Here is a 26,941-nt window from a genome sequence, read left to right on the forward strand (position 1 = left end):
TTTATGCCTATCAGGGGTGTAGGACAAGGGGACGGGGGCACGTGCCCCCTCATTTTTGGAAGATGGGGGGGGGCACAAGTGGGTTTGTGCCCCCTCACTTTTTTAACACAAAATCAACATAGATTGATCAGATGAGAATACACCACGGTTAAAAAAAATACTCAATTCTAATGTGCAGGTTCTCAGCACTCAAAGCATTATTTCTTGCATGCACATAACCTATTCTCTCCGCACTAATTTTTTTGGGACCGAGTTACGTTTTAAACCATCATAAAATTGTTAGTTACAAGAAAAATGTTCTCACGGTGAAAATAGTTATATCTCATTTATATTAGAAGGGATCCCCCATTCCAATGTTCAAAAGTGCAGTATGTCGTACACAGTACAGGGGAGTAGGGGAAGATACAGCCGGGGCACATGTCCCCACACTTTTCAAAGGGGTAAGAAGTATGGCTGTGCCCCCCGCCCCCCACCCGCTTAAGTAATGCTTTTTTACAATGTGACTAGAATAAGATCCCCGATCCGCTCCTTTGTTTTCATATTGTCTCTACAATATAAATACAAAGGAGCAGATGGAGGATCTCATTTTTATCAGATTGGGATTGTAAATAAAAAAAATAATGAGTCATTACAGTCGGAAGCCCTCCAGAGGCCATGAATCTTGAATTCTTCAAAATTTTCTTCGGGAGACACGAAAATACATGAAACTTGATTAATGAAGTCATTAGGAAATGGCATACAAGCAAAGTATCTAAAGTGTGAAAAAAAAAAAAAAGTGAGAAGGGAAGTGTAAAGTCCCCCCCCCCCCCCCCCCGCGCGCGAAATAGGATTTTGGAGTGTCAGAAGGAGATATCCTACGTGTTTTTTTATTTATTTTTTATTATTTTTCTTTTTGTCAAGTCAAAATGTGTTTAAAGTGGATTTCTTTGGTGTCCCTCATTATTTTTAGCCCAGCTACGCCACTGCCTATTGTGTTAAATTATCAAAACACCCTAAATAAAACGCCGCACTGTCATATCACGGTAAATGCAGCGCACCTGCTATCACCATGTAGAAACGCACTAGAGTAAAGTGTATCACCTTCTACTCTCTCTCTCTCTCTCTCACTCTGTGTATGTGTGTGAAGAATGTAGAGGAAGCAAATTTACAAAAAGATGTGATTAATTAAGATTAATTCCAGGTTTAGCACCCTATAAAATGGCTGATGGGGGGGGGGGGCAATTTGTCTTCCCCCCCCCCCCTTCGAAATTCCTTGGATATCCGTATGAGTACACAATTCCCGCCGCTGATCAGAATTAGAGGATTTCCAAGACATAGTAACCCCCCCCCCCCCCCCCCGGCATGTCCATTCAGGTCTGCAGAGGTTGGGCTTATCGACAGAAAAATTACGAGTCACTCTTTTGTTAAAACAAGTAAATTCTTATTTTTGAAACAAAATTACAATTCCTAATCCTGTTTTAATCTGGTTACGTTTCATATGAATGATAGATTTACTTATAATATGACAATGTTGGACTGCCTCCCTTAGGCATTACCAGAGAAATAATCCTTAATAAAATTTACTAGGGGGTCATTATTCTGATTTTTTGAAAAAGACATTTTTTCTACGGGCAAAAGGGGTCATTATTCTATGGGAGTCAAAATTTGCCTTTACACCTTTATGAAAAGTATGCCGGTGTGAAGCAATGCTGTTCATACCCTCATATATCTTCAAAAGTGACGTTTATTTTTATATTTACATTCTACTTTCATTTCTGCCGGAATTCCCAGCCACTGAAATAGAGAACTGTACGTATTTATCAAGATTCATACGCACATTGTTCACAGCTGCCTGTCATTGCAATATGTAGAGATAGCAAAGGCAAAAATATTGAAAATGAAAATATATTGTTTTGCATGCCAAGATATTTTTTTCAAAGAACTTAATTCATATGTAAGGTACAGTTGATCCGGTACCATGGAGACAACTAACATAGAACGGTTTGCTGAGTCACCAAAGAAAATAATTTTTCGTGTCTTGTTTATAAACTATAAGAATACAATGGACTACAAGATTTGATTCATTGATTCGTGAAACAAAGATGATACTGTACGTCATGAATGGCATTTTACACGTATAAACCCGAATGAAATTCACAAGCACACAAATATGTATAAAATCATTCATCAGAAACAGCAAGATTAATTGCGTCTATGATATCTGGAAAAATGCATTCTTCCCCAACCGTCTCCATCAGCTCTGATCTTATCATTACCGCCAGAAAGCTAGCGGTACATCTGACTAAGAGGACCTTGACGCCAATACATCGGTATTCTTTGACAATCAGCGACATGGTGGAAATACCATTACTATCCACATAATTAAACGACGAACAATCAATGATAACATATTTTGTTACTAGATTATCTTCTTTTTCTGGTTTCGCTTGCTTGTCGTCAATGGAAGCTGTCCCGTTGACAGAAATAGTTACGTCCTCTGAGTACTTGCTTATTCCTCTTGGATCCCCAACTAATTTATACAAATGTTCTCGGAAAGTCTCTGCCGTAGCAAAGAAAAGAGACGATTCCATTTTGAAAATCTTGACATTTGAGGGTAAAACTGTGTGCTCGCATTCTTTGACATACAAGTCTTCGTTTTTCAGTTTTCCAAACAACATAACTTTCCCTTTCCGACTTTGAAAAACGATCAGTAAAACACTCAGTCCAACTCCACAATACAGAGCGTACGGGAAGTCAATAAAAACGCCAGAGAGAAGTGTAGCCACCCAAACTGTGAAATCGTATTTGTTTATTTTCCACAATCTAGGTAATTGTCGAAACTGTAGAAGGAGGTTCTTAATTGCCATGATGATGGACACAGACAGAATGGATAATGGTAAGAACTGAAAGTACTCTCCGAGGAACAATATAACAAGCAGAATGACAACAGCGGAGAAGAGTCCATTGAGCGTAGTTTTGGCCCCCATTGTGTTCAGTAGAATTGTACGAGGGGGTGCCACACATGAGGGAAAGCACAGGAAAAAGGAACCACCGAGATTCGCCATTCCATACGCCACCAATTCCTGGTCAACGTTGATAGTGTTCTTGGTCTCGCAAACTTTGGCCATGGAAATCGTCAAAACGAACACTATAATGGCGATCACGATAGACTCTCCAATTATACCCGACCGTAGTTCTGGAAGAGCAGGTGGCGGAATTCCAGGCGTAATACTACCAACAACTGGTACATCAAACTTGGACTTCAAATTTCCAAAGTAGGAAACAACGGTTCCACATATCACTAATATAAGATCTATTGGAATCGGCATGTACAATTTTGATTTAAATTTTTCATTTATGAAGTCCTTAACTAATATCAGAACAGCGATGCAAATAATGGATGTGACAATAGCACCAGCATTTGCGTTGGTGATGTTTTTGAAGATTTCTATATATGTAATCACAAGTTTTCCAGGGCCAGTGACCGATGGTATCCGAACTCCCAGGCAGTTTGGAAGTTGGCTGGTGATAATGTGAATGGCAGCGGTGGTCGTGAAGGATCCCACGAATGGGGAGGACATGTATGATGCTATAAAACCAAATCTTAGCAACCCCCATACAAGGAGGAAGACTCCCACAATAAACGAGGAACCGGCCGCTACTGCTGCCTTCGTCTGCAGAAAATCTTCCGGAGGTAATGTAACGTTACCGTGTGAACTATTTGAACTCTCCCAACTAAAAGGTGGCGCAGTCACGTGACTTTCTAAGAGATTTGCCGTGAATAAAGCGATAACTGCATTGGTTCCAAATGATACATATGGACATGTTCCAAAAATCATGTACAAAATAACAGGATACAACGACGTGAATAGTCCATATTTTGGTGCGAGTGAAGAGAGTATGCCGAACGCCATGCCTTGGGGAAAATGAAGACAGGCAGCTGACAATCCACTGACTGCATCTTTGAGAAGATATTTTTTGACATCATAATGACGTATAACATCCACTATCGGAAAGAGAGATAATAAATACTGTAAAATGGTCGCATACGTGCAGTTACAATTACTTATACAACTAGATTTGCAGTCATCATGTTCTGTTTCTGTCAAGCTGTCTAAACTTTTTTGTGTTTTGGGATGACGCAATAAGGTCACGTGTTCGACTACATCATCATCACACTGTATCGTCGTCGTTTTTTTCTTTTTCTCAAGATGGCTGTTATCCTGGGTTTGGATTCTGAAATTGTGTAAAACTATCAAAACATAAAACAAATGTCACAGTTGCAATTTATTTAAAATATATTTATGCGCTATGATTATATCAGTATTTATATTGGCGCGCATAGTCAATTGAATACAAACTGGTTTTTCAAGTATGCGAGAGTCAGTGTGAACGTTTTGTATTGTACAGGTGGTAATTATTTCTATTTTTAGTTCAACTTTACGTTAGAAACCCCGCCAAAATCCCCACTCTAAGCCTTGTACCAATACGGTTATATTGGACAGTTCTTGGTAAAATATCGATTCACTCGATGTAACTTAAATATTTTTCATTTATAATACTGGATGCCTGGTAAGAAAGACATTTATCTTGTAATTCATTTACTTGTTAAATATATGTAATTATACTGGCAGTCGTATTAATATTTATTTATCGTTTATCGTAAATGTTTAAATGTCTTTTAGTTTACGTCTTGTGTTTTATGTATGTCTATTATCTTGTGTGCATGTTTGTGAGTATGTTTTCATATTTTTTCTAGGTTTTTTTCCTTCTATTGAAATAAAATAATTGTCTGAGACCGACCCAGTTTTGTGTTGTTTACAACAAAACAGCGACCCTGCGACAATGGCGCCCAACGTGTCACATGATGTTCAGTGGATTTGTAAATATCTGAATTTATTTTTTCTTTTAATTCAATATTTTGTCTGTAAATTGCCATATGGACAATTGAACATTGTAATATATTTTCCTTTAAAATGTCAGGAGCCATTTTCCCTAGCAGGGGAGAATGTCACAGTTGCAATTTATTTAAAATATATTTATGCGCTATGATTATATCAGTATTCATATTGGCGCGCATAGCCAATTGAATACAAACTGGTTTTTCAAGTATGCGAGAGTCAGTGTGAACGTTTTGTATTGTACAGGTGGTAATTATTTCTATTTTTAGTTCAACTTTACGTTTGACTGACCAGTGGTCTGAGTTCATAATACTGCGGACCAATGGATTTTACCGAATACTAATTAATTATGCATGTGTTACTAACCCGTGCACTATATAAAGTTAGAAACCCCGCCAAAATCCCCACTCTAAGCCTTGTACCAATACGGTTATATTGGACAGTTCTTGGTAAAATATCTAACATGTTCATGATTTATAATAGATTTTCTATACAAAATGTCATTTTCAATGAACAATTTGTCCAGCTGTCTGAAATATGTACCTACTAGATCAGAAATAAAATCAGAATCATTAGAAGTGTGTAAATATTTCAGAGAGTTGGACAAATTGTTCATTGAAAATGACATTTTGTATAGAAAATCTATTATAAATCATGAACATGTTAGACAATTGGTTTTACCAGCTCATTTCAGAGAAGCAGCATTTAGATATTTGCATACAGATCTAGGACACCATGGCAGAGAAAGAACAATTCAACTTATGAAGGAGAGATTCTATTGGCCAGGAATGATCCAGGAGATCACCAACAGAATCAAGACCTGTGATCGCTGTGTTAAGTTTAAAACTCCTGAAAAAGTTTCAGCAGAACTTGTAAATATTGATAGTTTCCAACCTTTAGATTTGGTTTGTATGGACTATTTATCTCTTGAAAAGTGTAAGGGAGGTTTTGAAAATGTTTTGGTAATAACCGATCATTTTACCCGCTATGCTTTAGCATTCCCTACTCGAAATCAAACGGCAAAAACAACTGCTAAGGTTTTGTTTGACAATTTCATTGTACATTATGGTTTCCCTAACAGATTACACAGCGACCAAGGCAGAAACTTTACAGGCCATGTCATCCGAGAGCTTTGCAAGATAGCCGGGGTAAAGCAATCCAGAACAACTCCCTACCACCTTATGGGGAATGGTATGGTTGAGAGGTTTAATCAAACGCTAATTAAAATGCTCGGAACACTGGATAATAAGCTCAAAGATGACTGGAAGTCATATGCAAGTACATTGACACATGCTTACAATTCGACAAAGCATGAAAGTACGGGTTATTCCCCCTTTTTCCTTATGTTTGGGAGACATCCGCGACTCGCTATCGATGCATTTCTCGGCTTGAACTCTGATACTTCTGAGAAAGTTCGCAGTCGTGATAACTTTGCGAAAAAACTTCAGAATCGACTCGAATTTTTTTACAAAGTTGCTTCACGAGAAGCAGAAAAAAAATGCTAGCCGTTATAAAAACATATATGATGCGAAGGTCCGAGAATCTACAATACAGGTCGGTGACCGTGTATTGATCAGAAATGTGGGGTTAAAGGGCAAAAATAAACTGGCTGATAAGTGGGCCAGAGACCCTTATATTGTTGCTAAACAGCCCAGTCCTGAAATACCTGTGTACATTGTAGAAATAGAAAATGGTAATTGTAAGGACAAATCAAAGACCTTGCATAGAAATATGTTATTGCCTATTTCCTATATACCAAAATTGTCAGATACAGAGCAGATTAGTACAGGTTCCGAGGCACTGCCTATCAAAATATCTGATCAAACTCGTATTCCTGTTATTCCTGCCACCCCTACCCCTGTCAAACCTACTCCTGTACCTAGAAGTGAATGTCAGGAAAGTGAGAATACTGGGTCAAGCACTGAATCTTCTGATTCCGATTCAGATTCTGAAGGTAGGCAGGTATACATCATTCCGCAGCGGAGAGTAAGTAGACCTAGTCCTATTATTCACCATAGTCCAAGTACACTACTGGATACCACTGCTGGTATGTATGATACTACCGATTCTACTTTGAATCGCAATTTGTCCACTATACCTAGTATCCCAACGCCCCTCCCTAGACAGTCATCTAGACAGGTGAGACCACCCAACAAGTATGGTGAGTGGGTGCAACAAGTAACTCCTGTTTATTTTGTATAGTGTCAGGGGAAGAATGTCACATGATGTTCAGTGGATTTGTAAATATCTGAATTTATTTTTTCTTTTAATTCAATATTTTGTCTGTAAATTGCCATATGGACAATTGAACATTGTAATATATTTTCCTTTAAAATGTCAGGAGCCATTTTCCCTAGCAGGAGAGAATGTCACAGTTGCAATTTATTTAAAATATATTTATGCGCTATGATTATATCAGTATTCATATTGGCGCGCATAGCCAATTGAATACAAACTGGTTTTTCAAGTATGCGAGAGTCAGTGTGAACGTTTTGTATTGTACAGGTGGTAATTATTTCTATTTTTAGTTCAACTTTACGTTTGACTGACCAGTGGTCTGAGTTCATAATACTGCGGACCAATGAATTTTACCGAATACTAATTAATTATGCATGTGTTACTAACCCGTGCACTATATAAAGTTAGAAACCCCGCCAAAATCCCCACTCTAAGCCTTGTACCAATACGGTTATATTGGACAATTCTTGGTAAAATATCGATTCACTCGATGTAACTTAAATATTTTTCATTTATAATACTGGATGCCTGGTAAGAAAGACATTTATCTTGTAATTCATTTACTTGTTAAATATATGTAATTATACTGGCAGTCGTATTAATATTTATTTATCGTTTATCGTAAATGTTTAAATGTCTTTTAGTTTACGTCTTGTGTTTTATGTATGTAAGGTGAAGATAACGAACAGTGATCAATCTCATAACTCCTACAAGCAATACAAAATAGATAGTTGGGCAAACACGGACCCCTGGACACACCAGAGGTGGGATCAGGTGTCTAGGAGGAGTAAGCATCCCCTGTTGACCGGTCACACCCGCCGTGAGCCCCATATCCTGATCAGGTAAACGGAGTTATCCGCAGTCAAAATCAGTGTGCCAAGAACGGCTTAACAATAGGTATGAAACACGTCAGACAGCATTTGACCCAATGCGAGGTTGTATTGACGAACTAGATCGTTATAACGACCATAGAATTTGCGAAATGCTGACTTCAATCGAGACTGTTGAAATCCCTGTACCATCAACTTGTTTGTCAGTAGCTTACCTCGATTTAAAAACTGACTATACCCTCGAATCAGTTGTATGTCTATTATCTTGTGTGCATGTTTGTGAGTATGTTTTCATATTTTTTTCTAGGTTTTTTTCCTTCTATTGAAATAAAATAATTGTCTGAGACCGACCCAGTTTTGTGTTGTTTACAACAAAACAGCGACCCTGCGACACATGTATTTAAAAATCATACGGAATATCTCACTTGACTAAGTAAACAATCTGACTAAAGTACAGACCTATATTATATATATAATATAGGTCTGTACTTTAGTCAGATTGCTAAGTAAACAAAAGCGATCTATTGAAGCTGCGGGGTTTCAGTTCTAATCTTGACAGAAGTGTGATGGGGAAATATGTTAGCAGTTTTCGTCATATTAAACTTTTGCGGCGGCCATATAAAGATACACGTGAATCATGCGCTGAAAGAGTTACGCTGTAAATCGAATGTTTGATATAGGCCTATATATATAATTATATAAGTTAAATTCAGTAAATGAATAGGCCTAGATACATTGATTCTATTCAGTTATTGAAATAGATCCATCTTTAATAGAATTTAACCCTTTCTTTAATCGATTTAAAGATAGGTTAATAATTTGAAAATAGTATCAAATATTTAAGAATATTGACTTTAGAAATATTTTGTTTTGTAATATTTGAACTTATATTTGATTTATTAGACCATTATAAAACACCGAATCAAATACGTAACTCTGTGATATCATGTATTGAGTGTTTGTGAAATTTATGTATCTATAAATGTGTTAGCATGTAACAGAGAGAATTAGTGCATATATTACACATAACATTTTTGTATATATTCTATCAGTAAGTTGAGTATTTACGAAATTAAAACAAAATAAATAAAAAAGGAGGGAAAAGAAAAACTAACAATATTTGATTTACTGGTAAAGAAATACACTTAAGCATTATTATACGGGGGAGGCGGGGGGGGGGGGGTTAAACAATTTCGCTAACTTTGATACTGAAAGATCTGCACAACGAAGGAACTTCAGACATCCTCTCATACTCTGGGATTGCATGATTTCCAAAAATACATACATGTATACATTGTAGTGATCAGGTGATTTAACAACAAATGAACGTTGACCAGAGTTATCGGCATGTGATATTGACACATTCTATAACGTACAGGCGATAACGACAAAATTAATAACAAAGAATGAATTATCGTTCCTATTTATAGAAAGTTTTTTATACTTACTCAGCCATGATTAGTACACCGTCGTGATCGTTTTGTTAAATGATGCCGTCGGATTGAATTATCACAAATTGTGGTATTTAGCTCACCTTTTGACTTAATTTTAAGATAATTTCATGACCCCGGAGCCTGATCTCAATAAGCATATCCTTGATTGGAGCATGATCTGATTTCCTTTCCAACCGACACGTTTGGTTGAAAAACATCGTGATAAACAAGGGAAATAACTTCTGTAAAGTTCTATGAGATTCAATTCAATTCAATTCTTTATTGGCACCGAAGCACATGCAAGTGTTGTTAGCCATGTAGAAGATACACACACACACACACACACACACACACACGCATATATATATATATATATATATATATATAGTGTGACATGGTATTATAATTGCAATAATTATATATATATATATATATATATATATATATATGTATATATATATATATATATATATATATATATATATATAGTGTGACATGGTATTATAATTGCAATAATGGTTTCTAAGGTATAAAGAGTATCTGATATATAAACAAATTTCTTTTGTAGATACAAGATTGAGAGGATTCAGTAAACAAGATACAGGATAATCATATGATGTTTTTGAATACGTTTTTTTTTTTTTTTTTTTTTTTTTTTTTTTTTACATGTTTGTATAAAGGACAATCAAGTAAAAAAAATGTTTTTCATCTTCAACACTGGTCTTACAATGGTAGCAAAATCTGTTTTCTCTAGGAATGACAGGAATTGGAAGACACAAATACGGTTGTATTTTTTAGTTTTTTGTCCTCATAGTGAAATAATGTACCATAATATGAGAGTTTTCCACATTGAGTGTTATTAATTATGTTCCATTAATTCTTCAAAAGTTTTATTTTATACAAAGATATCATGAAGTTTAGAACCAAATACTTTATTTGTTGTATTACAATTAATATTCAACTTTCTTTGTAATTGTTTTATAAAGCTTTGTAAACATTTTATATTTTCATTAGCCAACTTTGTATCTTCCAAGAATGCACTTTTTAAAACAAGGTTATCATTATCATTTGATTTTGTCAGATTTTCCAATCTGGAAAAGTAATTAAATGCGAGCTGAAACATTTTAACATGTAAATGGGATTTGCCTAGTTCAATTTTTGCAGCCAAGTTAGATGCTTTATTGTGTACACCTAGAATGCTCTTTAAATGAAATTTTGAATCTTTTCAAATGATGCTTTATCAAAATTATGATCCATTGATGAGTATGTTAAAATTGGAACAATAATTGATTCATATAGTTTGAACCACAATTTGGGTGAACGATCTGGGCCAAAAGGAAGTTTATATTTCAGGACAGAGTAAGCTTTTCTAGCTCTAGCTACAAGATCGCCACAAGCAAATTTTAGACTACCATTTGATTGTAAAAATATGCCAAGATATTTGTACTTATCTATGATATTTAAACTAGTATTATTATGATAAAACCCATAACAATTCTTAATATTCCTTGTTGAACTTCCATTCTACACAATATTTTGAAAGAGTGTCTATACAATATTGGAGATCTCAGCTGATTCTGATAATATTTTATGAAAAATAAGTTATCTTATGGTATAAAGAATTTGATGCTAACGTGTCGTCCACTGTGCTTTTGCCCTTATGTTTATAAAAGGAAAAGAAACCCGTGGATTATAATAATTTAGTCAAGGAATAAATCATTTAATGTTTAGTTTGTTTATATTTTGGGGAATGAAAATTATACAAGCATGGTATTTTTTTCAAATTGGCGAATATTCCATGAAAACTATATATTTACCTATTCTGGTCAAGATGAAAAGTCATATTATGCCGTGTCCTCGAAGCGATCATATTCTAAAACATATATTTTTATATAAATAGAATCTTAAACTTGGTTTTAATTTTCTCAATGACTATGGTTAATGATACACACAAAACAATCATAATAGCACCATTTTACACTCTTTTTTTTCTGATTTAGAGCTAATTTGACTTTAATTCTTTTTATATGCTCGTCAGAGATGGGAAGTATTATGGTATGGCGTCGTCCGTCTGCCCGTCTGTTCGGACCTTGAAGGCAAAATGAACCGTAAGCTCAGGATCTTACAACTTGGTATATTTGATCACCAAGATAAGAGAAAGATGTTTATCGTATTTCAAAGTCAAAGGTCAGGGTCGTAGTATCATTTAATGGGAAAACCTTGTAGGCAGAATACAGGCCTAACTATTGGGACTAGGACCGTCAAACTTGGTACACATTTCTCTTACGGAGGACGCCTTTTGTTCTTCAATGTTGTAGTATCGCGTAGTAGGAAAACCTTGTAAGCAGGACACAGACCGAGCTGTTGGGGCTAGGACTGTCAAACTTGTTACGCATACACATTATGCTAAGCCGAATTTGCCATTTGTTTCTCAATGTCAAAGGTCAAGGTCGTAGTATCACTTCGTAGAAAAACCTTGTTTTCGTTGCAGATTGAGATATTGTATATATTGTTATGATATAAGTTCAGTTTGCATTTCAGCTGGATTGGTGCATCAAAAGGAGGTCAAACAGTTTTCCAGATTTCTTTCTCGTTATGAATACAAGTATTGCCCTGAAATTTTGCCATAACCTCTCTCTCTCTCTCTCTCTCTCTCTCTCAGAGAAATACATTATCAGTTCACATGTCAGATAGATTGGTGCACCATGACCTATTTTAAGGCTTTTCTATTCGGAATGTGTATGCTATCATCAGAGTGCATTATGTGCTTACAGTTCCAACAGGCGTATGTTATAGCCTACCGTTTGCGGTACTCTTAAATTGTTCACAACTTAATCTTGTGTTCTAAATCTTGAAAACAAATGGAAAGATTAATTCCTTCTCCAAAACGAAATTACCCGTGGGGATCCGGTTTAGAATAGGTTCTCAGAACCCTTGCTCGTTGTAAGAGGCGACTAAATGGGGCGGTCCTTCGGATGCGACCGCAAAAATCGAGACCCTTTGTCACAGCAAGTGTGGCACGAAAACGATCCCTCCCTGCTCAATGGCCATAAGCGCCGAGCATAGGCCTAAATTTTGCAGTCCTTCACCGGCAATGGTGACCCCTCCATATGCATGAGTGAAAAATTAATACATATTGATATTATTAAACAATATACAACCGACCAACCAAAACGAAATTAGAGAAATTTAATGATCATTATCAGAATATATTTTTTTAAAGTATGATTTGGCATTCCGCGAGAACATAATATGAAATGGCTCCCTCTCCATCATTATTAGATTAATAAAAGATTTACATAATTTGCTTATTTTTCTGCCTGCAGGTTCATTTCTAAACACTAAATCTTAAACTCTTAGTATGGTTAGACAACCTTTGAAGAAAATAGTATCAGACAACGCCGCCGGAAAATAAAATTCCGGATGTCCTACGTAAGGTCTAGCAAGGTCAGGAAGGTGGTGACAGAACTGAGAAGATAAATTATTCTGCTTATCTACCTGCTTACTTGATGTTTAGAGGACAGATAAACTTTAACATGTAGAGCGAAAAACTCCCCTCAGTTACGATCAGCAAAATTCAACGTTTTTGATCAACAACTTTATTTCGTAATGCATGTATTAAAAAAAAGGTTATTCGAGTGCATATTATATTTAGCATTGGTTATTTCAAGTGAACGTGTAGGCCCGGAAGATAAAACCAATACTCTTTAGGGGAAAATGTTTTGACAAAATGCCAATGTGACTCTTAAATTGCTTAATTTTACTCATCTCTGTCCTTTTGAAAAAGAAAATGAGAAGGAGGCCTAGAGGAAAGTTCTACATGTATGTGAGAGGGCTGCGGACTATAATCACTTAAGATAATCAGCAAGACAAAACGCCATGCGCCAGAAGACAACAATTTCTGGACTATACAGTTTGCAAAACTGTGAAATCAAGAGAGCATCTGTCCTTCGTCATTTTTCAAAAATATACATCTTCTATATACAGTGGCGGATCCAGAAAATTGATCACATTTGTGAGGGTTGGGTGGATGCATCCGGCGGTCCAGCGCTGGATCCGCCACTGTTTTAAAGATGTCCATTCCCTATATCTAAAAGAATTTTCTGTTACCTATGTAACATTTTATTCCAGTGCAACCACGGGCACTGGAAGTTAGTATGTGCATGTATAAAAAAAAGTTTGAGAAACGTCCACAATAACCCAAACCCGAATTTGCCTCAAAAAGAATGTCCTACCCTTCCTTTTTTATACATGCACATACTATATATTTACATTAACTTCCAGTGCCCGTGAGTGCAACCTGGTTGGAACTGTCGTGTAGGCCTATATTATAATAAATAACGAATTTGAGTTTGAGGAAAAACCAGTAGGCGCCAGTTCACAAGTGTCAAGCAGAAGCATTTACATATAATTGATATACGATGTATACAGGTGCAATAATTTTATCAATACTACATAAATATACGTATCTGCATAAAAAATATTTGCATCGGGATCGGTGTCGCAAACTTTGCTGGCGGGAACGTGAGCATCAACTGGAGAAACCCGTGAAAATCATGAAAAGGGAAAGGATAAAATCCATTTACTGAAGTTGTTCAGAAGGTGAAATTGCTTCACAGTAAATTATGAAATATTAATGCGAGTCATGCTTTAATTAAGTAACTGTTTCAGTGATTTTTCCTATATCTGTGTTGATTCTTACCTGTAGGGAATTTAAAATTAAATTTGTATCTCTTTGACAAATTTATGTATTGTCTTTCTGATATTTTCAGCCTACCTGTAGACGTCTAATAAGTTATTGGGTTTACCTGACACTGTCCAATAAGTTGACAATTACTTTCCATTATTTTTAAGATCGGACAGTATCTGTCCATTCTTAAAAGTAATGGACAGCAATTGTCAACTTATTGGACACCTACAGGTAACCTTTTCACTACAAGTGGACTTTCTCCTATATAAAAGCCTAAAAAGACAAAGGATTGCGTAACAAAAATGTTTTAAAGAAGGATATAATCCTCAAACTGTCCATTCTGTGAGAGAAAGAACTGATCTCGGTCCTACGGGCCTTGATCAGTTCTTTCTCTCACAGAATGGACAGTTTTTGGCTTATATTCTTTACGTATCCAACATCGACAACAATTGCAATTTCATATCCCTCCCCCCCACTCCCAAAATACATATGGTTGTAGTATAGGACAGTAGAGAATCTACGACTGGACTGGGAGTCAAACCTGGGACCCCTTCATTACTAGTCAGGTGCTTGAACCACTACTAACCAGGCCGATAATCACAGTCCATATAGACCTAACTACCACATTCCTCCTTCCTTTAAATTGTCTTTGCCCTCAAAGACGCATACAATTCAGGTACTTTTCGCTCCTGGCAAGACAACCAACTAGTATATAGAAGAGGAGAAAGTCTATGGCTGGACCGGGAATCAAACCCGTGACCTCTGTATTACTAGTCAGGTGCTCTAACCACTGAGGTATCCAGGTTGATATTCACGGTCTGTATAGCCCTAACAACTACACAGTACCTAAAAGTAGTGACTAATATTACAGATGAACATTGCCTAAAAATGAATAAAATAATTAACACGTTTTAAAGCGTTCATAAGGAAATTGTGTTTATTATTAAGGCAAAAATGAAAGTCATAGTAGTCGAATGTTGACATAGTTGCATTGAAACATGAAACTGGTGAATGCCAGCAGAAAGTCTATTAAAAAAAAAAACAAGGGGGGAACTCCATGAGAGGCAATATTCATATGAACAACATTCGAGTCCTATCCATTAATTGTTCACCCAAAATAAAATAAATCAATATATTTACAATTATGTTTGTATGTGCATGGCAATATTTTATCAACCTTTATGATTATAAGTTAACAAAATTTACTGTTCTTGTCTCGAGCTTTCCAGTGTGAAATGCTTAAGAAAACTTCTGTAAATTATTGAATACTTGGTTTTATAAAAGACTTCTTATACAAAATATTTAAATTACAATAATATGAAATTTTAAAAAATCAGATATTTCAGTAGTTTATAGGAGGTATTTCAGTGTTTTCTGAGGGTATTTCAGTAAATCACAGGTATTTTGGTAATTCTGATTGCAAAAAAAAGAAATAACAACACCTAAAGCAAATAGAAAACATAACATACAAGCACAGATGCTTGGGTCTTAACATATGAATTTAACCTAATGCATTTGTAAATATAAGCTTATAAATGTGTTTGTAAAACCCAAGCACCATATTGGACAAGCATTTCAAATTTCAGAAAGTATATTATTTCAAATCTTTGATTTCATAGTAACCTCTTTCATGTAATAAATGCATGCACAATCAATCTTGCCATTTAATCAAAGCGTTCAGGTAGTGACCTGGATTAATGGATCAGTAGATTAGATAGACCCGAACAAATTGTTTACAATGCACGCGGAAAATCCCTGTACCTATAAATAGCACATGCTGTTTCCTTCATGGTATTTAAAGTGAAAGTAGGATTTGTCATCAAAGGTAGTTTTTTTTTGTCTTTATAAAGGTATTGTCAGTACAAAAGTAAGTATTTAATGGTTATAAGAAGTTTTTAATCCAAATATGACTGAATAAATCTAAAAATGAATTTTCAATGGAACTTAAAGGCAATGTGATTTCATTTGGACCTTTAGTGGAATCCCTATTTGTTTCAAGGAAGAAGAAATGAAAGCATTGCTAATGAGTAAAGGCTATATATAAAGCATATCATATGTTATCAGTACACTATATCCTTGAGGTTGTTGGAGATGGGTTGACGTATACATGTAATTTTGGATATGAACGATTAGTTTGAATTTTGTTGCAGATACAAGTATGAAGTTCTCGGACCCAGTCTCATTGTAGCCCGGGCTTAAACTTCTTTCTTTGGGTGGTAGGTAGAAATTGCCACCATGAATTTTTATCCACGACCACCATTTGGGAACAGACCACCTGATCGTGAGTTTTACACTTCTGTTTTGATACCTAAGTTACAGCAGAGATGTGTGTTAACAGTCTCGGTAGCACATTTCCCAAGTCTCGTATTATCTCGTGGCTTTGTGGTATTTGTGTAAAAATTATACTCGATTTAAATCATATATGCCATTTTCATTTTCAAGTTTAATTTGAAGGTTCAAGCCATCAAAATCCAACCAACAAAACATTTAAAATATTATATTTTCCTAAGATATGTCACTTCTAAGGGAAATGAAAGTGCACTTTCGAAAGGTAACATATCACTCAAAGTCAGCCAAATCTGTGAGATTTCAGCAAATGCATAGGATTTACCTTTTTTTTTTCAAATGGTGTATGATCATTTCAAATCTTGTAATGTTTGATTCCAATTTATAATAAGAATAAAAGAAACTTGATTTAGCATAAATTTATTAATAATGATAATAATAAAATTTATATAACACCTTATGTAAAACAAATTGCTCAAAGGCACTTTATAAGGGTAAGAAGAGGAATGCAACAATAAAACACTATTAAATGAAATTAAATGACAGGATGACATAAGGGGCAAGATCGATGTTAGATAAAAATCTAAATTCAAATAGTTAGGGTGGGGGTTGGGGGGGGGGGTTGGGGTTAAAACTCCGTAACTTTCTCTCATTGTACATCAATTACACTTTAGTGGAATAAGAAAAAAGATAATTTTAAGTGACTTAAAAACCACATAATGATATTACATTTTATTTATCAAACGTTTAATAGTTTTTATGTACACTTTCATTTGTTAAATAAACAGTAGAAAAGGTATGCAGAGTGTTATTTATAATCGTATGCTTTTACTTGTTTATGAATTAGTTTCAACATTCATCATGCATATTTAATTCTAAAGGGGGTATCTTGTCGAAAATTATGTGAATTAATTTATTTTTTTGTCAGACATTGAATTTTTGATCTCGCCCCTAAGATTTTTAATCTGTAAAATTATCAAATAAAGCACTATACTTAAAATCGATGGCTAGATATTTTTTTTTTTATTATTCAGTTAAAAATTTAGAGGTGGGCCCCCAACACGTCTTAAGAGATATATAAACATGCCACTGAAGGAGTTGCTTATCTTTTTTGTGTCTGTATAAAAGCCACTGAAATGCCCCGGAATATTGAGTGTACCTGTAAAAAGTTTACCAGTGTATAATATATGTATTGAAAAAGAATTGGAACATGTGGTTGTACAAAGTTTTGGATTTGCCCCAAGGTGTTATATCAAGAAGATTGTCAAGGTGTTGTGTCTCAATGATTTGGGGCATACTGCTTTTGTTCTGCCTGTTGTTTTGATGTCTGCAATTTTTAACTTTAGTCCTAATTAACTTTTGAACTATGCTTAATAAAAACTATATACTTGGTGAACTGAAAGGTCAAATCTATGTGATGTGATACAGTCGTATATCAAAGCTGAATTTTAACACTTAGAAGGCAATATGTTAAACAAGTGCACCTTAATTGTTTCAATTTGTACTAGATCAGAATATTGAAGATGTAGTTATATATATATATAAGTGTATGTAGTTTAAATTTGAACATAGTTTATCTATTTTTTCTCTTTGTAACTTTCTTTTCAAGGACATGTTGTGACTGTTGTCCCAGAATATTTGATAATATTCCATTGGTATTTATTTTGTAGGTCATTATAGTGCTTAACACATGTATTGGTATCATTTCCCATTGATGTAACATCTGTTTATGGATCTATCCCACACTTAGGGAATAGAGTTTTGTTGATACCGTATAGCCGCTTGATCAGAATATTGAAGGTGTAGTAAGTGCATGTAGTTTAAATTTGTACGTAGTTTATCTATTTTTTCTCTTTGTAACTTTTTTTTTGAGAGGACCTAGCTGTTATGACTGTTTTCCCAGAATATTTGATAATTAATATTCCATTGGTATTTATATCATAGGTCATTATAGTACTTAACACATGTATTGGTATCATTTCCCATTGATGTAGCATCGGGTTATAGATCCCACACTTGGGGAATATAGAGATTTGTTGATGCTGTAGAGCCACTTTTTTTTTGGTCTGGTATACTGTATAATTTTGGCCTATTTTGGCAATTTCCAAAGTTTCATAAAAACAAATGTCACTAAATTTAAGTACATTAGTATACATATGCATTGTATGAATAAATAGATATTTACCAGAATTTTATCCATAAAAATTAATGGTATACCTTGTAGACCCAAATCCACCAAATTACTATCCAGCCATAAAACTGGCTATTGACTCACATTTTCTGGTGATAATTTTAAAAGGTACATGTATCAAAAATTTTTAAAAAAAATTCTGGTTTCCTTGTTTTCTAAACTCCATTTACATCACTGGACTCAAACACTACACTGCCAACTACAGGTACCCTGCTTCTGAATCAATATTTTATGTGCACATAATTTAATACTGAAAATATTGGAAAGTGAAAGTTGAATATTTTGTGAAATATCTACCAACACCTTTTGCAAAAGTACCTGAGAAAAACTGTTTCTTAACTAAACACATCATCATAAGATATGCATCAGTTTCACAAGATGATGTACTGTGGTTTCATCAAATTTCATGGACATCAATTAACTTTCATAGTCTATTTTAAAATAAGAAATTTTTTTTCCTATATAAGATTTTTAGTTGAGTTATGTTAATGAAGTTAATTATAGAAATGATCCAATCAGAAAGCTATACATAAAACAAATGAACAAGAGACAATGTTGAGTAAATTTGCCATTTCCTTTACTTTTTTAAAAACAGATGCTTGGTAGCCATTGAGTTTTCTTCATTTTTAACGTTTGGTCAGTCACGTACTGGTTATGTGTTAACTGGATATATGCTCTGATGTGTCTTTTACCTTCTTATATGTGTTATGGTAGACCAATCATTATTAGCACATTATTATAAAGCAGACATATTTATTAAAGACTCGTTTAGATTGCATTACATGCAGAAAAACTATTACAACATCCTCCGTAGGTCATGCCTGCATTCAAACGAAATGTTTGAGATTTGTATTTTATCTAAGGGTGACACTTTCCATCGGCCTGTCATTGGAGGTATTGCCAGTGTTACCACAGTTGCCAATGATATTACATGAAGTGCCAACTGCAATTTATTAGGTGTTATAAAAATTACCAAACAAAAATTTAGTTTTTCGGGTATCGCTGCATTAGACTGAAACTTCAATGGCTTTCATTTTTGCAGTTACAGCCCTTACACCGGAAGTAGGGGGCGTGTTTATACACCGATAGGGTCCTAAGCTTCAAATAAAATAGTGATAACAAATACGGTATTGTAAAGCTTACAGCATCAAAATCTTTATTATGGGCTGAGTTTTAACAGGTTGTATCATATCTCAATTTTACAAAGAACACTTTGTAGAATATGCAATTCGTTAAATTGAAGGGGGGGGGGGGGGATAGACCTATGGTACAATCAATGCCAAAACTTTTATGAGTAATCTGTTTTAAAAAAAAAAAAAAAAAAAGTAAAATAGATAACAGACACCTGGGAAAAAAGCACAATGAAACCATATGATAATATAAATATAATCGGGTATGTAAAATTGTTTTCAAAAAAGGGGAAGGCAAGGTGGAGTTGACTTCACAATTGTCAGAAAATTCTTGACAAGCAAAAACAAACAAATATAACAAATCCCAAAAGGTCCAAATCATAAATTGTGTAGGAGGAGGGGGGTTGGGGGGTTAGTCCTGAAATTCAATTAATTGGTTCCTTAAATTAAATAGTCCCACTAAAATTCACTACTACTATTTAAAAAGGGGGGCAACCAGTAGATCAAACTTTGCTTGTTAAAATAACCAACTTAGCATGTAATGATAACAGAGAAAGTACATTGTCCTCTCTCTCTCTCTCTCTCTCTCTCTCTCTCTCTCTCTCTCTCTCTCTCTCTATCAATCATGTACGTTAAAAAACAGATTTCAACAGAAAAATTACATTAGAGATACAGATTCAGTATAATTAGCATGTTCTGTTCATTGACACCTGACGTACATATTTTTGTCCCCAGTGTGAAAGGATTACAAGTTAATGGTTGCATTCGTTGGTTGCACATGTAATATCTGGCAAATTCATTGTGGGTTTTTGGTTGTAGAAAATTTGGATTATCACAATTCACCTTTGAATTAGAACGCTTTACCCGATATAGTATTGTGTTGTGTGACGACACAATTGAATGAGACAATCGAACAGTTTGAATGACATGTTTGATGTAATACAATACGAGTTTTCATTGGCCGATTACAGCCCGCCCACTTTCTCGAGCTGATTCAGATGACCGGTGATCAGATAAGATGGACTAAAAAATTAGACTACTACCTGAAGAACTGTAGCTCTCTGAAAAAATATTGTGACGGAACAGAGCTACAGATCCAGCTCCTATAAAAACCTTTGATTTACGGGGCACAAAAAGCTGCGCACGGTTGAGGCCTGATATCGCGTTATCGTTGTATTCTTGTGTTGCTGTCTCATAAATTCAATATAAAAAATCATAACATATTTTCCTACTATACTTGTGTCCAAACATACCTTCAAACATTCATTAAAGCCACACACGACCCGAAAACTCGCAGCTTCAAATGATTTCGTTTGTTGACGTAGCCATGTTAGGTAGCTGGTCAATTCAAACTTTGTTGCTATTGGTATCTATTCATACAATTGGTTGTAAGTTAAGTATTCGCTCTTCATTTATTATCAACACAAGTAATTAAGGTAATTCCCCATACCATATCTTAGTATTGAAAAACCTACAGATTTCTATCAAAATTTGCATGTATTTTGTCAAGGATGCCATATTGACCAAATTCCCGAAGAAAAATATGTTTAGCGGCCTTTTTAGAGTACAGCCATTTCTAAAAATAGAACACATCACTTTAAAACAAGCAGTGTTAACATACATACATTTTAAGGCACTGTCTTTATTTAAACGATAGAAATATGTTTCTTTCATGTGAATTGAAGAAAATGTATTGCATTTGACCGTTTTCAATAATTTTTCATATAATGAAACATGTTCTTGTTTCCAAGGTGATAAAAATGCACGTATAGTAGTCAAATTTTGACTAATCATAGCCTACCATATCCGGAAAATTGTGTTTTCAAAAACCTTCAGATTTCTTAAACATTTCAATATGTTTTACCTTTACACTCCAGCAATCATTTGACATAAGAAGTAGATAGGGTATCAGATAATTTGAGAGCCCAATGATCCCCTCTAGGTTAAAAACCTTGAAAAAACGCATATTGGAAATGGTGTCTAAAATTCCCATCTCTGCAAACATGTTCTGTTAATCATTTACTTTACTAAATTACCATTTCAAGAAATATTACAGGGTGGTTTTAGAAAAGGAGTTAAAAGCATTAAAGCTTCAAATAGCTAAAAACCATTTTCATTGATTGCCGTAAGCTTTAGGGATCAGGCTTGAAGTTAGAAAAATCCTAACTTTACTATGGAGCTTACTAGATCAATAGCCTATGTCACATGAACATTGACATGACGTCACAATAGATGGAAAAATAAAATTATGTCGCCAGATCTAGTTGCAACAAAGTGATGTAGATCAGAATGATTTTTACATTTTTAACGCTCATTCCACAGGGGCTCGTCACGAATTGACCCTCTCTATTTTATATTTACACTTGTAAATATAGAATAGACGATGTCAAATTTTAATAAGACAAATATTTCGTGACGAGCCCCTGTGCTCATTTAGAGAATGCTAACCTATGCTCAAGTTACAAATTTTGGGAAATTCGGATATTTTAAAACACCCGCATTCCTCACCCCCTTTTAGTAATTTTTAGTTCCTGGTAGTTTTAAACAATACGATACAGCCATGCGATGTGAGTCTTAACGATATGCAACTATCGCGTACACTCAGAGTCGTTTTAATCAAAACATCAACTGGTAACGGTCATGTCCGGCCAGAAAATTGTTTTAGAAAAAAGAAAATTACATTACAACACCCATGATCCATACTGTATGTACAAGAATACAAACGTACGACACCTAGGCCTAGAGATAGGGCCTAAATATGTGACAAATCTGTCGGCGTATGATCTAAATTGAACACCCTGAAATCATCATTAGACACAACAGAGATAATTGCGTATACATTGTACATGTATATGCACATTTATTATGGATTCGGAGGGCCTCGAAAGCAATTTTTGTCGTGTACATGCAAATAAATATTTAAAATTTGCAAGGGGGGTTACGATGTCAGCATAGCTTTAGATTATGCACATGTACGTATTTTATTTATATCATGACATCGATCGTATTCTGTCAGGTTTAAATAAATTATAGGGAAAACATAACAAATATAGGCGACTGCAGTACATGTACCACACAAAAATTTGCATTTTGTTGAATAGGAGATTCGATATTTCTACCCGTCAATAATGATCAGAAATCACACAAAAGAAATGGCCTACAATAAATACATTGAAAGTTGGCAACACGATTTAACATCGTAATATTTGCAGAAATCTCACGGGAATTAATGAACGACTGTGTGTCATAACGCAATGTGTATGGAGAGTTTATGACTTCGCGATGTATATAACTTTTAGCATTTTCTCTCCCGAACGTTGTCTTGTATAAACCGGCTAGTTTGTATTATTGCGATTTGTATGCTGTTGTTTTTTAATTCTAAATTTTTGTTGTTTGCTTTCAAACAAGCAGTCCTAATACGGTCTACAAAATTCACCAAAATGCAATCGGGTTCGTTGAATAACATTGGTGACTCGTGAATAACGTTTCCAACGTTGTTTGATGTGGTCTGGGGAATTACCTTAATAGAAATTAAAAAATATAGTTTTTGTAAAGGTAAAATAAGCTCTTGATTAACGAAAATGCTACATAAGCCCATTATGGTCCTTAACACTCATGTGGCAGAGATGGAGACTGACCCAGGCTAATGAAAGCCGCATTGCCGTGAGTTTAGCTATTTGAATAATTATCATTTAATGGAACTGGGATGATATATTATTTAAAATATTTAGCTAAAATATTTGTGGGGGTATTAGTTCACATCTAGACGCTATTGTGCTAGTATGGAAATGAACCAGGATTCGAATTGACTGGCTACCTAACATGGCTACATCAACGAACGAAATCATCAAAAGCTGTGAGTTTTTGGGTCGTATGGGGCTTTAATAAATATTTGAAGGTATGTTTGGACACAAGTATACTAGGAAAATATGTTAGGAATTTTTTTATATTAAAGGTCAAGTGTAATAAAAATAGATTTGAAAATAAAGTTTATAATTCATTAAAACCCATTTTGAAAAGTTTATTGATGTGTTTATTTTTTTTTAAAGTCCAGGTAAATGCGCAAAATACCTATTCCAAAATCGTTGTTTATAGAAACGAATGAAGGGATTGTCACCCTTTCTTATGACGTCATCTGAGACAATTGTAGTTGTTTACGCCTGTATATCATCATTTTAATTTCTGTGAGAAATTGCCAGTTTTAGCAACACCGTGGATAGTGACGATGAAATACCGTAGATACACTTGAGTTTAGGGATTCAACCTTTATAATGTTTGTATCTACACCCGTTTCGAAACCATCAGATAGTAATATTTATATGATATATACATTTATATGTTCGACAAATATCTCATTGGAATCTCATTTAGAAATTATTTGGCCAGTCCATAGAAAATTGGGAATAATATTGGAAAAAAATGTTCTATCAAAAGATAACCTTTGTATTTTACACAATCGAGGCTAATCAAAATCGGACTTCATAGATACTCGCCGTATACACTATTGTAGCGATTGTGAGCGTATTTAACTAGATTGACTCTCACGTTTGTATTTTTTTTTATTATGGGATTTATTTGTATGAGATTGATCAGATTCAAACTATAATGTGTTTAGCTAGATATATATTTAACTGAAAAATGCCTTTTTGAAAAAAGAACAACAAAAGACAAAAGAAAAAACTTATTGTGCACAACGTTATTTGTACCCCCCCCCCCTTTTTTTTTTTCAAAAACCAAAACATATACATGTAGATACAATATCATAAAATGTAAATTAGGCCTATTAGTACATGTAATTTTTTCACAACACACGTCAAATGCGAAATTGATATATTATGGCACAAAGTTAACGAATTGTAGCATTTTGAGGTGTGAAATTTTGCCTTAATTATTCATGATGTACATTGTATATATGTAGCACATTAGGAATGTAGCATATTAGGAAAAGGAAAAACTTGGACTTGTTTTCATAATGAACTTGAAAAAAAAAATGCTTTGGAAATTGGACTGACCTCGCAATAAATAAGGTTTTATCAAAATGGGTTTTTAAAATTAAATTCATTTCCATTTTTACTATATTTTATTTTATATATATATATATATATATATAGTGAAGAAATGAAATGATGACGATGAGTCCCTTATAAATATAGTATGGGTACGACAATATTCGAAAGATATTTCATTTAATAAAAGAAATAAAATCAATTCGAACTAGGTAATGGGTGACATTAATTTTTATGTGCAATCGCAAACCCATTGAATACAATGTCGCATTAAAGCATTCAGTGGTGGATGCAGAGAGGGGTGGATTGCGTGCATCCCCCCTTTTTGGGTTGAACTTTTTATATAATTAAAATACATCCCTCCACTTGTTTTGTAGGATGTCCAGTTAATCATCACTTTGCACTTTGTTTGGAGTCAAACAGGATGATGGAAACCTGATCCTCGTTAATTAAAGTGTCACTCACTGATCCTCGTGGCTTGTCACAAATCTCAGTGTCTCTTTTCAGTTTCAGTATCCAAATTCTTCGAAATTTAGTATCTTTTGGGAAAAGAAATATACTTAATCCCTGTCCCGATTTCACATTGCAGTTCAAAGCAGCGCATTGTACCATAAATACAGGACTTTTCTATGTAAACACTATAAAACCCTATCAATGCAGTCGAAAGTTGTCTCAGATGACGTCATAAGCTACGAGCGATAACTCACGTCACAACACATTTATCGATCGCTCAGGTAAAAGTTTGATAGCGCCATGTAATTCACGCCAAGTGATTTTTATCAATATTGCCATGGAAATTAATCCATAAGTGTACGACAGACATTTTTCTGTATAAAACTCAAGTTTTAGGAAAATCACCGTACTTGACCTTTAAATTTATGAGACACACAAGAATACAACATTTTCTCTTTCTTCCTTTGAAGTTTGTGTCCATCAGGCCGTCATGTTTTCTAATGCCGACTACTTCCGTATAAGGAAATTTGGGCGGACTTATACATATGGACCAATGAGAGTTTCTGTTGCATTTCGCAATTGTATTACAAACAGATTCAATTGTGTCGTCACACAACGCAATACTCTATCGGCCAAAGCGTTCAAATTCAAAGGTGAATTGTGATAAAAAGTAATAATGAAGAACTGCTCATCCTTATTATTCTGATCTAAATTGAAATGCTGAGGACTACGAAAAGTCACATGCGGGACACATAGATGTAATGAAGACCAAGAATTTTTTGTACAGGCATATCATTTGTCAGTAATTACAATTAATTTCTACAAAAATTTCTTAAAGAGACACTACAGCTCATTTTGCTTAAAAATCATGAAATGACAATTTTCCCAGCGCTTTTTCAATTTTTGTTGCATTGTTGAATGTATGAACTTTGCGAAAATAACACTTATCTAAAGTCAAAAATTCTCGTTTTAACGTAAAATTTAATATTTTTTGATGGCCTATACAAAAAATATCGAGTCTCCTCCTTTCGGTCTTCAGACGCATTCGCAGAGACAGTAAACAGTGCAGCATGTCGTCCAGTGAGAGAAAGTGTAGTGGATAGATAGATTCAGAATTTTGACAGATTCTGTAAGAAAAGAGGTAAAAAATAATATGTGAAATAAAATTGACCTTGCAATCAGTATGACTGTTGGAAAAGAAAGGGCTAGGAGAAACGATTGTAACTCAGTGGCGGATCTAGCTAGGATTTCCGAAGGGGGATGAGAAAGTCAAATATTAGCCAAAGTAATCGGCTTTCTGGGTGCAAAATTTGTATTTTCACTCACAATTTGTGGCGAGAGGGAGGGGGATCCTGTCTCTCTCCCCCCCCCCCCCCCCCCCCCCCCCCCCTCCTTAAATCTGCCATTGGGACTAGCAGCGAAGACACTGCTTTAAAAGTAAACTTGTGCTATTTTTATCTGAACACGACACGTGTTAGTTGTAAAAACATCGGTCAATTGGAACATGGAAGGGTTTCTGTTTAAACAATGATTTATATAATTACTTATTATAAGGAGCAGGGAATAATCTTATACTTGAAAAGGTGAGTGTGGACCCCCTTGAAGGGGAATTTAAATAATTTCCTACACAACACCTTTGCTGTCGTTCAAAACCACGTGATGTAAATAAGCATTCAAAAGTCCGAGTCAGCATGAAGAAACCTTTGAGTTCCGGACGATCTTCAAAGCGCATTTGAGAGTAAATTGATGCATCCAATTGTTCAAAATTGTCAGTATCGATATGATATTTATCATTTTATCAATA

The 26,941-nt window shown here is 34.7% G+C and overlaps 2 protein-coding genes and 1 long non-coding RNA gene across 5 annotated transcripts in view; 2 read left to right on the forward strand and 1 right to left on the reverse strand.

Moving 5' to 3' along the window:
• Window positions 1-2,006: 2,006 nt before the first annotated feature.
• Window positions 2,007-9,666, reverse strand: LOC125645758 (sulfate transporter-like). Its single transcript, XM_048871563.2, has 2 exons — window positions 9,397-9,666; window positions 2,007-4,215 (listed from the first exon to the last, which is right to left on the reverse strand). Exons 1-2 carry the CDS (start codon window positions 9,402-9,404, stop codon window positions 2,160-2,162), a joined length of 2,064 nt encoding a protein of 687 aa, XP_048727520.2. The 5' UTR covers window positions 9,405-9,666; the 3' UTR covers window positions 2,007-2,159.
• Window positions 9,667-13,878: 4,212 nt separating this feature from the next.
• Window positions 13,879-26,941, forward strand: part of LOC125645756 (TPR and ankyrin repeat-containing protein 1-like) — an 86,840-nt gene continuing 73,777 nt past the window's right edge. Inside the window, exons 1-2 of one of the 3 annotated variants that reach the window (XM_048871560.2) lie at window positions 13,879-13,983; window positions 16,222-16,352. In XM_048871560.2, the coding sequence (XP_048727517.2) occupies window positions 16,307-16,352 (46 nt within the window). In that variant the 5' untranslated portion in view covers window positions 13,879-13,983; window positions 16,222-16,306. Of the gene's footprint in view, window positions 13,984-15,815; window positions 15,939-16,221; window positions 16,353-26,941 lie in introns of those variants that run through there. The other 2 variants (XM_048871559.2, XM_056140670.1) reach the window with 2 other exon arrangements.
• On the forward strand, window positions 23,589-26,023 carry LOC130046939 (uncharacterized). Its single transcript, XR_008796008.1, has 2 exons — window positions 23,589-23,951; window positions 25,062-26,023. It is a non-coding gene; the product is annotated as an uncharacterized LOC130046939 (long non-coding RNA).

The sequence above is a fragment of the Ostrea edulis genome, chromosome 6 (assembly GCF_947568905.1).
Source record: "Ostrea edulis chromosome 6, xbOstEdul1.1, whole genome shotgun sequence".
Taxonomy (NCBI): domain Eukaryota; kingdom Metazoa; phylum Mollusca; class Bivalvia; order Ostreida; family Ostreidae; genus Ostrea; species Ostrea edulis.